General features: G+C 41.7%; 1 protein-coding gene across 1 annotated transcript in view; it reads left to right on the top strand.

Moving 5' to 3' along the window:
* The window catches only part of LOC121441312 (SH3 domain-containing kinase-binding protein 1-like), a 167,395-nt gene that overhangs the window by 58,583 nt on the left and 94,067 nt on the right, over positions 1–14,745 (top strand). Inside the window, exon 7 of the mRNA XM_041642448.1 lies at positions 3,590–3,665. Within this exon, the coding sequence (XP_041498382.1) occupies positions 3,590–3,665 (76 nt within the window). The remainder of the gene's footprint in view (positions 1–3,589; positions 3,666–14,745) is intronic.

Below are 14,745 nucleotides of genomic sequence, written 5' to 3'. Positions count from 1 at the left end.
ACATGCAGTGCCCACGGAGGCCCGAAGAGTGCATCAGATCCCTGGAACTGGAGCGACAGTTGTAAACTGCTAAGAGGATGCTGGGAATTAAACCTGGGTCCTCTTCAAGAGGAGGATGTGCTCTTAACCACTGAGCCAACTCTTCAGCCTGGTTTTATTTTTAAAGATGTATTTATTATTTTTATTTATGCTTACATGAATTTATATGCACCATGTTTATGCAGAAGCCCTCAGACTCCAGAGGACATTGGATCCCAAGGAACCGAAGTTACAGGTGTTTGTGACCCACCTGATGTAGATGCTAGAAACCAAACCTGGATCTATCTGCAAGAGCAGTTAGGTGCTCTTAATCACTAACCCGTCTCTCTAGCCCCTAAATTAGATTTAAAGTGGAGTTCACGCTGTAGGCAAGAGAGACAAAAAGTGATACCAATGTGAAAATTGCTGCATTTTGAAGCATATCCAAAGCGTTGGCCTGTTTGTGGAGTATTCAGCTCCGTGTGGTCCTCTGTGTACATATCTACTGCCATTCCAAGTAGGGGCTTCTGGGTCAGGGAACAAGCACACCTGATCACCATGGAGGCCCTGGCTGGGAAACATTTAGGGACTTGCACAAAAGGCAAAAGGAAATGGAGGACCAAGCGAGAGAGCAGAACTTGAGAGTCTGTTCCTTCTGAAGTCACGCAGTGAACTGAGGCTCCCAGCTGGTCTCTTAGGAACTATGCCTTGTGCCAGCCACGGCAGCACAATGCCCATGGGCTTCACTGGGCATGTCCTGGACAAACCATCTTCCTTATGCTACTCAGGAGGGTGAGAAGCTGCCAGGCTGAGAAAGAGGCATTAAGAAAGGTGGAGGTCCTGAGTCCTCTGCCACAATCAGGCATAAGCATGACCTTTGCTACCTCCCAGGTGCATGAGAGCCCCTGTTTTATTTGTGCATGGGGGGGGGCTGCTTTGCAGCTGAGCTTCAGCTATATATGATGTCGATGCACATGTGTAGTTTACATAGCAGCATTATGTGCTTAAATCAAGAGAAAAGAGAAAGGGAGAGGAAGTAGCATTAAGAGATGTTTAATACTGTTTCTAAGTATGGAAACAGGAACCAGAGTTTTTAATCCAATAAAGGACATTTAATTCTCACTAATAGAATCCCTGCTACATCAGGGTCAGTGGTTCTCAAACAGGGGCATGTATCAGAGTCCCACGGAGGGTGTATCCCCTCAGAGGCTGCTTGGCATCATCCCCAGGGTTTCTGATTGAGAAGGTTTGGGGCCAAGGCCTGGGAATATGCCCAGTTGACAAGTTTTCAGGCTTTGCCGGTTAACTAGCCAGTGTAGCTTCTAGCAGAGAGAGAAGCGCCACAGTGCCCTCCATCTCTGGAACCCCTGTGGGACCTGACTGAATGGGGAGGAGCGCGGCTTACCCTCTGGATTTCTGATTGTGGTCCAGAAAGGCAAAGGATGTAAGGTTCACCATCCCCCAGAAGATGAGCATAATACAAATTTCACTGGGACCCCTATTGCTGGGACCCATGGAAGTCAGTGCACTGGAATTTTTCTGAAGCATTGAAGAAAAAAGGCAGAGTGTGCATTCGTTTTGTTCTGTAAGTGCATTTAGCAAATAGTGTTTCTTGGTGTCTGGTGACTTGGACTTTCTGGTAAATCAGGATGTCAGGCATGAAGGCAGCACTTTCTTTGGCTCCCAAAAGAGAAATTACAAGGTTCTGAAATCTGCAAGGCTTTCTTCAGAAGGCAGCATTTCTGCTTTAAAGCCCACACTATTCATTTGATGTCTCCGCTTTGTGATTGTTTATTGGTTTCTTTGTTTTAGGAGCGTGAACAAAGCTATGACGGGCAGCAGCCCCTTGCTGGTACTGTATCTCCAGACTCCCTCTTTTCCCCATTGGTGATAACTGAAGTTTTCCTTGCTTTTGTTTGCCTCTCCCTAATGTGTTAATGGGAGTAAAGCTTTATTCCAGCCTCTGCCAAACCAAGGGAGGGGCAAAGAGATTGGCAGGCATGCTTCCAGCAGTATGGATGGAGAATGAGGCTCCCAGAGCTTCCAGGTTCCCTTCTGACTTTTCAATATAATCCCCAAACTGTTTCTTCATCAAATTTGACCTTCTAGCAGAAGAACATCAAACATATTTTTTTTAAAAAAAACTTCCTTGATATTTCCTTGAAATCATAAAATACTATTCTTTTGAGTACTTAGTGGTAGAAGAGTGGCTTATTATTTGGGGTTTTCATTTTTTCATCCAATATAGAAAGCCTTGTGGCACTAAATGAAAATGTCACCGTGTAAAATGCAAAGGCTTTCTGTCACAAACGTTTTTAAAAATTCATGAAGGTCTGAAGATTTGATTTATCTTTTCCTCTTTCTGTGATTTATTCATATTTAATGTTAGTTTCAACAATCACAACATGAAGAACCTTTTCAAATAAAAAATGGCAAATGAGTTTCATTTGAAGAAAAAAACCAACCATACCAGTTTTTAATGACACAGTTTATTGTTCTTCCCATGTTCACGGGACAGAAAGTTTGTTTTTCCTGGTGGCTTCATTGTTGGGAATGTCAATTCACCTGGCTATTTGCATGTGGCAATGGTTTCTCTCATGTCAGTGGACACTTCTCATTGGGCATTAATCATGTTTACAGGGGTGTAAGGGCAGAAAGAAGAGTGGAAACAGCTCTCACCTCTGGAATGGTTGAGTTGGCTTGTTCCTGTGTTTGATTTGGGTTCTGAACTGCTGGATAGCCTGTGACCTCAGGGACATCTTTAGGCAGGGACAGTCTTTCCTAAGGATGATTCGTAAATAAGAATAATAGAATTAGCTTCAAATGAAGTAGAAGAGCAGACTCAAAGTGTTTGGCTTGGTTTTATTTTTTTAAACAAAACTGATCAATGGACATCGGGTCTGAGGTGTCGACATTTAGGTCTTGGAGGACTAACCAACTGGTAGGAATGGAGCTGAAGACCCTCCTTGCTTTTGTTTTATGAGATAGGTATATTCTTCCTAAAGGACAAGAAATTTTTGCTCACACCCACAAGGTAAATGGTTTCTTAGATGGTAAAAAGGACTTAATGAAGGCCCAATGGTTCTGAACAGTCTAGCTCCTGCCTGTCTGTCCACCTTCCTATTCTCCCACCCATTCTTCCGGCTCTCATCTCTGTATTCCTTCCCTTCGTTTTTCCTACTTGTTCTCATTCTTCCACTGTGAGCTTATGTTAGAGCATCTGCACCGGGCCTCCATAAATTTTATCAGCTTGTCATAAAATGAAGGAAACTGCACCAGTTTTTTTTTCTGTTCAAAATAATAAGAAACCTGTAAAAAGTATCAAGAGAGGAAGATAGTAGAAGGCACAAAGAGTCTTCAAAGAAAAAGCCCTTTTTTCTTCTTTACTCCTTTGTTTGTCACTGAGGACAAAATCCATTAATGTGTGGCAGCCAATCCACAGAGCAGTCTCAGTTCATGGCTGTGGTTTTCAGAACCAGGTCTGGGGGGTTTCCCACTGTGGTTTTGATTTTGTTCCTTTGCTCATAAAGAGAGTCATCCTGATGTGTAAATCATCCTGTTTCCTCCTCAGACAATTGGGAAGAAGTTACCTCCAGCTACATCAACTCCAGATCCATCAAAACCAGAAATGGACAGCAGGACAAAGGGTGAGTTTCCTTAATTACCAAAATTCTTTATATACCTCTGAAAGCTTTTGTGTATCCATCCATTAAAAAAAAGCACACAAATGTGTCTCCTTAGACAGCCATGAGTGTACTGGAAGGACAAGTTAAAATCAGAATTCTTCTGTTTTTGATGGGGGCAGTTTGATCCTTTCCTGCCACATCCATTGCAGCAACATGCAAAGTTAGAGTTTGTCCATATTTCTGCAGGTTAAGTGACCCAAGGACTCAGAAAGTGCGAACTAAAGCACATGAGAAATTGCTGGATCCTCATTAGCTAGGCCTAACCACTTAGCCATCATTACTCTCCTTTCACTTACTTAGGCGGAGGCTGTTCGTTCATTTCCCGGCTGCTCAGACCTGAAATAATCACATAAAAGCTCTATAAATTAAAAACACTACTTGACCTTTTAGCTCAGGCTTTTTGTTAATTAACTGTTACATTTTAAATTAACCCATTCCTATTATTTTGTATTTTACCACGAGGCTCATGGTTTGCTGGTAAGGTTTTGGGGCTTCTGTTTCCTTTGGCAGCTATTCTCTCTTTCTATCTCTGTTTGAATTTTGAACAGGCAGTCTCCTACTACACACTTATGCTGGACTCCTCAACACGTCTTTTTAAAAACTATTTTGATTTCTAACTATGTATATGCATGTGTTTCTGCGTTGGGATATATGCACGCGAATGCGGGTACCTGCAGAGAGCAGAGGCATCTGAGTTCTGGGAACTGGAGTAACAGTCACTTATGAACCACCTGGTATGGGGATGCTGGAACTTGAACTCCAGTCCTCTGCAAGAGCAGTACACACTCTTAACCATTTAGCCATCTCTCCAGCCCCACATCTATTCTTGAATGTCTTCAAGTGTTCCTATGGTATCTTCAGGCAAGAGACTCAAGTCTTTTGGACGGACTAGGCTAGTAGATGAGAAGAGATTAGTTTCATACAGTTTAAAAATTTCTGATGGCCACATTAAAAATTGGAAGCTAATTTTAATGTATTTAGGTCAATATATATACACACATACATATATACATACATACTTATATATAACCTTATCTATAACCAGTTATTTATATATATAAAACTTTTTCAATATGTAATCTCTATAAAACTATTAGTAAGATGCTGTGCTTTTCTCCAGTGTTTTGTCTTCACAGTGTTCTGTGTGGTTTGCAGGTATTGTGTATCTCGGTTTAGAGTAGCAGCCACATTTTCGAGTGTTCATTAGTCACGTGTGCCCATGGGTGACCACGTTGGACAGTGTATTTTAAGAGGAATGTTGAAGCCCTTGACAGAAAACCGCAGCTCTCACAGAGATAGTCTCTGCTGAGCCAAATATGAGTGGCCATGGCCTAGGAACATGCATTGAGGTTGCTCCGCATGACAGGTTCCAATACAGAACAGTTGCCTGAGCCCTTTTATAGCCACAGAGCAAATGAAAGTCCTAAGTCAAGGCTTTCCCACAATTCTTCAATGAAAACAGCAGGTAGGCAGGCTAGGTTTTAGATGTTCTCCGATGACATTCTTAGCTTTTGCATTTGTGGATGCTAGTCATCTGCTAAGTGTATTTTACAAAGGTTTTGCCTTTGAAATTTCCCCAATACAGAGGTAGATAGTACATAGTTATTAAGAGAAATGAAGATAGCCCAAGATAATTTTGATTCTCAAAGATCTATACTGTTCTGTCTTTTCACAGTCAAAATTTGAAACAGTAGGTCAGCCTTGTAGAGTCTTCAACATATATGTGACTTTTTTCTGGGAACTTCAGTTTATAGGGCCAACGATGGCGCCTTGATCTAGGGGATGTACACAGTTGCAGATGACGGCTCCCTTAGGCATGTGGTAGAATGCCAGCCCTCCACCATGCCTTGTTCAGTCATATAAATATCAGTAAGCCCCATCCATGTACCTGACTCTCCAGAAGCATTATGGTCAGGGAATTGGTTATTCACAACGCAGGGATTTAACAGAGACTAGATGGAGTGTTTTATCTTAAGAGTCCTAGGAGGACCGGGTGTTATTAGCTACCAACATGACCCCAGACAAATTACTTGCTTTGATTTCTCTGGTCTTTATTCTCATGGTTTGCTTTATGTATGCAGTCAGAGTGTTGCATTAGACAAAGAAAAGCCCTTAGGTTTCTCCCAGCATCTTAAAATCCTCTCAGTCAGTCCTAAAAGCGTTAGGACCCATTGTGGAAGGTTTTTCCACTCCAAAGCATTGAGCAGCCTGAGAAACAAAAGGAAGACAGTTCTGTGAGAGTGTGCATTATTATTGGAAATCGATGTTAATATGCCTGTCAGTGGGCATCAGGCCTGGAGGGATTTGCTGTTTACTCTTGGGCATTTTCCACGGATCTGAGGATAAGAATTTTCACAGCTGAATTTTACTGTACACATTCTCCATCTGGCCTTCCTTGCCAAGAGAAAATTTCAGGGTAATTGCTCTCCCATGATTGCCATTTAGTAGAACCCCAGGCCATTAGAATTCCTCCAACTTTTGAATCAGTTCCCTGTTTCTGGATGCTGATGCCATATCTGTGTTCAGGTAGGTTACAGAGTGTTGAGCAGCCTTTGGAAATGACCCTGGGCTTACTATCCAGGCAGCTTCATTTCTTCTTCCTTCTGGCCTGAAATAGAAACCATGGCAAAGGATGCCCAGCAGCACAGAGGAGAGCTGCTTCTTCCTGCCAGCTGTCTCCTCAGCACACTAAACCACAAGCTCACATCAGGATCCAGAGTTATGATGACTCAAAAATACTCATGTGAGTTGGTATGTTTTGAGTGATCCAGATTTATTTAAGCAGGGAACATTCTCCCCACCCCACCCCCAAACAAAAGGCTTTTATGATACTGAAATTCATCAGCAACTCATGCTGAGGAACAGATTGCCATAATTTTCATAACAAGAGGAAAACTATCTAAATATTCATAACAAAGTACCCCGAGGTGCCTTCAGCTTATCACATCTGGTGTCTCCCTTTTTCTTATAACAATTGGTGCAGATTTGTGATCTCTGCAGGGTAGAAACATGGCCTAAAAGACAGACCTCTTTAGCATTAGCATCTTTCTGAACTATTAGTTCAAACTTCCAGATTCAGAAGGCACTAGATCAGTGTTTCTCAACCTGTGTCAAATGACCCTTTCACAGGGGTCACATATCAGATATCCTGCATAACAGATATATATAGTATGATTCAGAACAGTAGCAAAATGACAGTTCTGAAGTAGCAACAAAATACTTTTATAGTTGGGGTAACCATAACATGAAGAAATGTATTAAAGGGCCACAGCATTAGGAAGGCTGAGAACCACTGCTCTATATGTATAAGTAGATTTGGAAAGTAAAACTGCCTGGCAGACTTTGTACAAAGTGGGATCAGGTATCTGAATAAAGTATGATAGGAGGTGGGAGAGGGATACAGGCTCAGTCTCCCCAAAGTTTTCTCTCTTCCTAGAAACCACTCCACTAATCTGCTCTCTAGATTCACAGTGAGGGCCTTCCTGTGATGAGAGCCAGCTATCTAAGCTGTTTAAAGTCAGCCTTTCAACTTCGGTCCTCTTGGAGAGGACAGGCTTCCTATTTTCCTTATGGCTAGCCTTTCTCCCAGTCTCCAGGCATTTCATCCGAGCAGGAAAGAACTGCCCATGAGAGTAGTAGCACTTGGGCCTTACCCTGAGGTACAACAGAAAGGTTTTGCTTCTCAGGTTGCATCTTATTCTTTTGAAACAATGCTTCTCTTTTAAACATGAGAGCAAAAGGTGTTATAATTAATACTTGTGACATGATTGGAAAGTCAAACTCCCAGCAGTGTCTAAGATCAAAGGCAAGTGAACCATCAGTTTCTTCCTAAGGGGAGCTGGTGGGTTGGAATTGACAAACACGCTTTCATTTCCATGTCTGACTTTAAGTGTAGACTAAGGTGGTACTTAAATGTGGGCCAGATCATTCTCTGTTGTGGGGACTTTCCTATGGGCATCACAGAGAATTTAGCAGCCTCCCTGGCCTCTGTTCAATAGATTCCAGTTGCACCTTTTTCTCTCCAGTTGTGGCTATCAAAAATGTCCAAAGGTATTGCCAATGTCCCTTGGAAAGCTGTCTTTGTCTGTTCTGTATTCTGTTGCTATAGTAGAATACCACAGACTGAGCAGTTTATAAATGACAGAAGTGTATTTGCCTCATGGTTCTGGAAGCTGGGGGACGAAAGACACAGGAAACATCTGGTGAGTGTCTTTGAGCTTTGGTGAAAAGTATCCCATGGGCCAGAAAGAATAAGAGGTTGGGGATATGAGTTGGTGGAGTATTTGTCTACTATGCACAAGAGGCTTGGTTCAATTCTCGGCAGCACTCAAAATGACATGGTGATGCATGGTTGTGTTATCACAGCACTCTAGAAATGAAGACAGGAAGGTCAGGAGTTCAAGACCATCCTCAGCTGCACGAGTTTGAGGTCAACCTGGAATATGTGTGATTCTGTTCCAAACAAAACAAACCAGGCTGTCAAGAGGGCTCAGTGGATAAGAATGCCTGCTTTGCAAGTATGAGGACCTGACTCTGTTTGTTTGTTTGTTTATGGTTTTTTGAGACAGGGTTTATCTGTGTAACAGCTCTAGCTGTCCCGGAACTTGCTTTGTAGACCAAGCTGGCCTCAAATTCACAGAGATTCTCCTGCCTCTAACTCCCAAGTGCTGGGACTAAAGGTGTGTGCTACCACCACCCGGCAGGACCTGAGTTTAACTCTCCAGAACCTGCATATTAAGTCAGTCATGGCTGCACATGCCTGTAACTTCAGTGTTGGGGAGTGAAGACAGGAAAGACCTGGGAGTGTAAAAGTTCAGATAGTTTTTGGCCAGCCAGCCTACCCAAAATAGTGAGCTTATGACTTGCTGAGAGAACCTATCCCAAGACAATAAGGCAAAGACAATAGGAGACAGTACCAACATCCTGTTCTAATCTCCATATGCATGTCTGTGGGCACACACATACACACACATACATCCCCCTCATACTGCACGCATATACACATAAAGAGAAAAGATTGAACTCATAATCTCTAGCCCATTTTATACTCATTAATTCATTTCTGAGAGTAGAGTGCTTATTACTTAAAAGCCCCACATTAAGAACCATCTCTTGACATTCTTGCATTAGTGATTAATTTGACGAATGCACAGACTTTATAGGACACATTTCCGCAGCACAGCAGAGTCCCCAGTTTTGAACTACTGATGTACTTGTAATAAGCTCTATTAGGGTGATTTTGCAAAAACCCTGCTCCTTGGTACATAATTTATTCATTTATTGACTTTATAATAAGCCCAGTATATGTTTGACCCCTTCTGCTACCCCTGGAAGCTCAAAATATGACCCACACAGAGCTGGAGGTCTTGTCTGAATATAGTGTGTAGCACAACCAGCCCCGGTACCACTACCGCACTGGTCCATCCTCCCTGTCCCTGCTTTTGCCAGGCTCCTCCCTAGCACTGCATCTTAGCTAATAGACATCACTAGACAGTGCTTCTCACAGTGTGTTTCAGGACCAGTAGCAGCAAAAGCACAGCCTGGAAACCTTGTCAGAACTGACAATCTGCAGGGCCTGCCCCCAAGTCAGAAACTCTGCTGGTGGAGTCCACTGATTGATTTCTTCAAGCACTATTTCTGAGCTTAATGCCCACTCAAGTATGAGAATCTCAGACTGAGACCAGGGTACTTTTAGCTTCCCTGATAATGGGGATGAGCAGAGCTCTTCTTTAGTAGGAAGATTCCTCAAATCCCAGGAAAGGGATCTAAGTAGCTATAGGAGCAGGTGTCCTGCTTTGACCATGGCAAATGGCTGTAAACTCCCCCAAGTCCTAGAGCGCTGTGTAAACTCCACTGCCATTTTACCCTGGAGAGGCGGGCCTCTGTGTCTCCGACATTGGAGGTTCCTTCCCTGTTTTTGACATTCACGTGTTTTGAGCTGGCTGTGACTCTCCCTTCTCCGCTGGCAGCGTGTCAACAACTAGACTTAGGCATGTTTTGTTTCTTCCACTTTATTGTAAGCTCCCCGACAGGCAGATACTAGTCTTATTTACCTACGTCTGTTGTCCTCAGAGCATGATAGCATACTACCCCTACATGAAATCCCAGAGTATTAAAAGTTCAGAAAATAAAAAGGTTTTAGCGCTTGTAGGGTGATAAAACTAAGTGTGGGCTGACATATACCTGTGTGTTATTTATTCCCTCACTTGGAGCAATAGGTCATCCATTTGCTGCAGAATTTTAATGATTAGGCATAGCATAAGACCCAAATAGTGAATATTAATTACATCTAATATGGCATATGAAGCATATTTATTTGAAAATTTGAATAATTCTGTACTCGGGAGTTCTGCCTAAAATTATAAATTAGTAGTGTCTTAGATAATACATACCGACTGAAGGGAAGAGTATCTGATTATAATGTTAGGGAAACTCAACATTACGGAGTTGACATTCTGAGTGTGCATGCATTCTTGTGTGTGTACGTGCACAAGGGCACAGATGTGCTTGTTTTTGTACATCTGGCAGTCAAAGGACAACACTGAATGTTCTACTCTACTTTGTTTTTGGAGACATGGTTTCAATGAACCTAAAGCTTGCCATTTCAGCTAGACTGGCTGGCCAGAGAGCCCCAGGATTTGCCTGTCTCCCTGACCTTCCCTACCCCTAGCCATCACTGGGTTTTCAGGCAGGTGCGTGGCAGCTTTTCCAGGAGTGCTGTTTGTCTGGTTTTGGTCCTCATCTTACACAGTAGGCATCTTTCTCACTGAACATTCCTCCAACACAATATACTCTTTCTTTTATAATGTCTCAAGGGAAACAAAAACTCTGATTTTAGACATGGCAAAATACTTTCTACTGCTACCTAAAGCTCTGGTGAGTGTTCATTCTACCAGAGTCTGAGCACATGGGATCCTAATCTTCAGAGGTTGAAAGTGAGCCCAGAGAGTATTCTGGATTTAAAATTATATCCTCACATGTGTTCAGGTTGCAAAAATGTTTATTTTGTTTGTTCTATTCTTACTTTATTTTTTTAAGCAGAAAGATATTTTTTTTGCTTGTTTGTTTTAAGATGTTTTTTTCTTTTACCCCATTATAAAACCAGATGAAGGGAGTCATGGAATGTGATCATGTGAATTCACTTCTTTTAATGGTCTGCTTTTAATCGCATGTAAATTTCCCAAAGTCTAGAGATTGAAATAATGTTTTGGGGAGAGGGACAATGAATCATGCTTGAAGTTCTTGGTGATTCTTACTTGAGCAAGTTTCTTAAGAATTTGAAAGCTGGCCATGCGTGTCAGTACACATCTGCAAGCCCAGCACTTCGGAGCCTATTAGGAGACTCACCACAAAGTTCAAGATCAGCTTGGACTCTATGATGAGTTTGAGGCTTTGCATACGTTACATGAGATCCTGTCTCAAAAGCAAACAAGGCCAGCCTGATAACTCAGTTGATAAAGGCACTTGCCACCTAGCCTGAAGACATAAGTTCCATCCCTCGAGATTACTGGGTGGGTGAAGAGAACCAACTCTCACACTTTTCCTCTGGGCTCCACACTTCCACACTCAGTACTGTGTATATGCATGCACACACACACTCACACTCACACTATCACACACATAGACACGAATGTATGGATTGATGCATAAATGTAATAAAATTTTAAAAGTTCAAAACTGAAAGCAGGTAATTAAAGCAGTGTGAGAAGCTCATGATCTGGGAGTAATGAGGTCAGAGCCCGTGCCCCTTCCTGCGCCGGATTCATTTGCTCTGCCCTTTTAAATGTGTCGTGTGCTTCGTTTTGTTCCATTTCTGGAAAGAAAGAATCATGGTTTCTTATCAGATTGTTTAAAGACTAAGGCAAAAAGCCTTAAGGAGAAAGTTAGCAATTTAGACTTAGGCTAGCTGATTTATTAACATAGTTTAACCACTCAAAGGAAAAGCAACAAAGCCATCTCGTTTGCTATATAAATTGTGCCTTTATTTCTTTCTGTACATGTGTATATTCCTTCTGACTTGATTTCAGTCTAATTAAATCCATCAAATTAATGAACTGATAGGAAATGCCTGCCTGCAAAAATTTATTTTAGTCCCTTTTTATCTGTTTGCTACTCATTTAAAACTTAGATTTTCTTCCCATGTCCAAAAGGATTTAGAATTATCCTCATCTTTTAAAGCATATCAAATACCCCTTGTTTTTGAACTTTTTTTACACGCATATCGTCTTTCCATTCTGTGAAACACAGTAGCAGTATCTGCCACCATTAATTGATGTGCATATTTGTCTTGTTTCTGTCATTTTCCTCCCCTCCCCTTTCTCAAGGCATTAAATTATCACTTCCATGTCAAGACAGGAAGGTCTACTTGTTCTTACTTGTATATCATAGGCCCTTGCTCCAGAACTGGTTGACAGTATCTCTTGGATGGTTGTGGGTCAGAAAATACTCAAATTGAAGTATGGAACAATGTACAGTAAAATTAACATCACACTTTTGAATTTAATAGTGATTTTGTATATAAATATATTTATTTTTGAATGAATATCTTAAAACCATTGAAACCCAAACCAATGTATTTTTATTTTATGATACAGTTCAGTTAAATCACTAAAATGCTTCATAAGTAAAGATAAAATTCTTATTTTAAAATACATCATGAGAGGGGTTGGAGAGATGGCTCAGCGACTAAGAGCACTGGTTACTCTTCCAGAGAACCCAGGTGCAGTTCCCAGCACCCACATGGCAGCTCACAACTGTTTGTAACCCCTGTTCCAGGAAATCTGACACCCTCACACAGACATATATGCAGGCAAAGCACAAATGTACTTATAACACAAATAAATACATTTTAAATACATCATGATACAGTGTGAGTCTATGACTGCCGTATTTGCTCAGAAGTGGCTGTGGCTGGAGTGTTGAACTGTCATTGCTGGAAAGGACATAGGTCTAGCCCAGGATGGCAAAATGGATGTCCTCAGAACAGCAGTGATATACTTTTGAGGTCCTAAATAGAAGCTGGAACAACTCAATTCTCTGATCAGAGCATAGCAGAGCTGTTTTGAGTTGTTTAAACGTTGAGATTTGGAATGCATTCAAATGGGCTAAAGATGTTCTGCTGATGTTAACTAAGCTAACCTTTCTCCTCCTTTGGTGGTCCCTTATTTTATACCTGATGGCGCTGTGGCCATCCACAGCTACCATGTGACTGCCTCATGTCATGCACTCCACAAAATCCAGCTGGAACTGAGTCCAGTTCCAAGTATCCCGACTTCTGACCCAGAATCTTCTACTTGCGGTCCCTTGAGTGTTACAATACCTGTTAGGTGTCACTCAAGGACCAATCATCAGGAAAGACACAAGAACTCTGTGTCAGTTCTGGGGATGCACATAGTGGCAAAGCCAATGGCAGAAGCCTACTTTGTAGATTGTTATAGACAGTAGCTACAGCTACAGTTACTCCTTGTCTAAAAGTAATGCTTTCAAGATAATTCTGTGTCTAATGCCTCATAATATCAAACAGCATAACTGCATAGCAGAAATGTTCTAAAACTAAATTATGACAAGATTCGCACAAGTGTAGAAATATTTAAGCACATTAAACTATATTGTTGAAATGAGTGATTTTTTTCTTTTATCTAACATTTTTATGCAATATGTTTTGATCATATTCTTTCCCATCTCCTAACTCCTCCCAGGTCCTCCCCACACCCCTAGCCACCCAACTTCCCTTTCTTTCTCTTTTCAAAACCAAAACAAAACCTTGGGGTCTGCTTTGTCTTGTAAACTGCTCTTGGACACGCGACCTGCCCATGAATGTGGTTGACATTCCCAGTGCTGTGTCATTGGAGAAAACTGATTTTCCCTTTGCCAGTGGGTATCATTTTCAGCTTCTTGGTTAGGGATGGGACCCCGTGGCCACTTCCCCCTCTCAGTTCTGGGACCCTGGCTGTCTTGGACCTGCCCTACACTTGCTACCAGTCTCTGTGAGTTTATATGTGTGTGTCAGCCTTGTGTCTTGTGTAAGACACTGTTTCCTTGGAGTCATCTATCACCTTAGGCTCTTATACTCTTTCTTCTCTTCTTCTGCATAGATCCCTGAGCCTTGAGGAAAGGGGTTTAATAATGACATCCCATTTAAGACCGAGTGATCCAAAGTCTCTTGCTCTTTGTACATTGTCTAGTTTGTGTGTCTCTGTACTGATAATCATCTACTGTGACCCCAATCTCTCATCCCCCTATTTAATCCTCCTCTTCTAGTTTCGCCTTTATCATGGTAGAATGCTAAATTCTATTGCCCCTCCTTCAAACTTAGACTTATTAAAACCTGATCTTATTAAATCTAAGAGACACATGCCCTTCGTAGCTTACAGGGAACCTGTAAGTATCAAATAAAATATCCTTGTGAAATAATTTAAAGGCTCATGAGCTCTTTCTTAGCAATAATTCCATTATGGTGATTATGGTGTACTTCTATAGACTGTGCCCTGAAATAGGAAGGTGAGAGATGAAGAGAAAAGAAATGACATAAAGATATTTTTTAATAGGGTATGATGGTGAGGAGGCATATTATAGTAAGAGGATGTTGAGAAGATAACTTGTGTGAAGTTTCTCCATGTTAATAAGCTTCCTACTGGATTACAAAACAGTGGGAAACAATTAATTTGCTAAAGCTGCAGCACAAGAGACTCAGAGAAAAGGGCCCTGTGAGGCTGGTGAATTTGAAGGGAGGCTCAACACCGGCAGGACTCAGGATCCAATTCTTGCCTTTTCTCATACTGTTCAAACATGATCGCAACAGTGCCTAACATTGTCTTGTCTTCCAGCAATGATAGAACAGTGTTAGAAGCCTTAAGGCCCAGTGGTAGAGTGTTCAGCTAGCATGCCCAGGCCCTGTGTACCACAAGGAAAGCGACCAGAGGCAGACAACTGTGTGCCTTTCGTCTCTAGGGAAAAAAAAAAGATCTATCAATGGCATTCCTAACAGATCCCTTTTTTTTTCGGATTTCAGTGACTAGAAGATCACATCTTACCCCTAAAC

Source organism: Microtus oregoni, unplaced genomic scaffold (assembly GCF_018167655.1).
Source record: "Microtus oregoni isolate MIOR12 unplaced genomic scaffold, Mior012 000074F_ref0000038, whole genome shotgun sequence".
NCBI classification, from domain to species: Eukaryota; Metazoa; Chordata; class Mammalia; order Rodentia; family Cricetidae; genus Microtus; species Microtus oregoni.
This window is presented reverse-complemented; position numbering and strand designations above follow the sequence as displayed.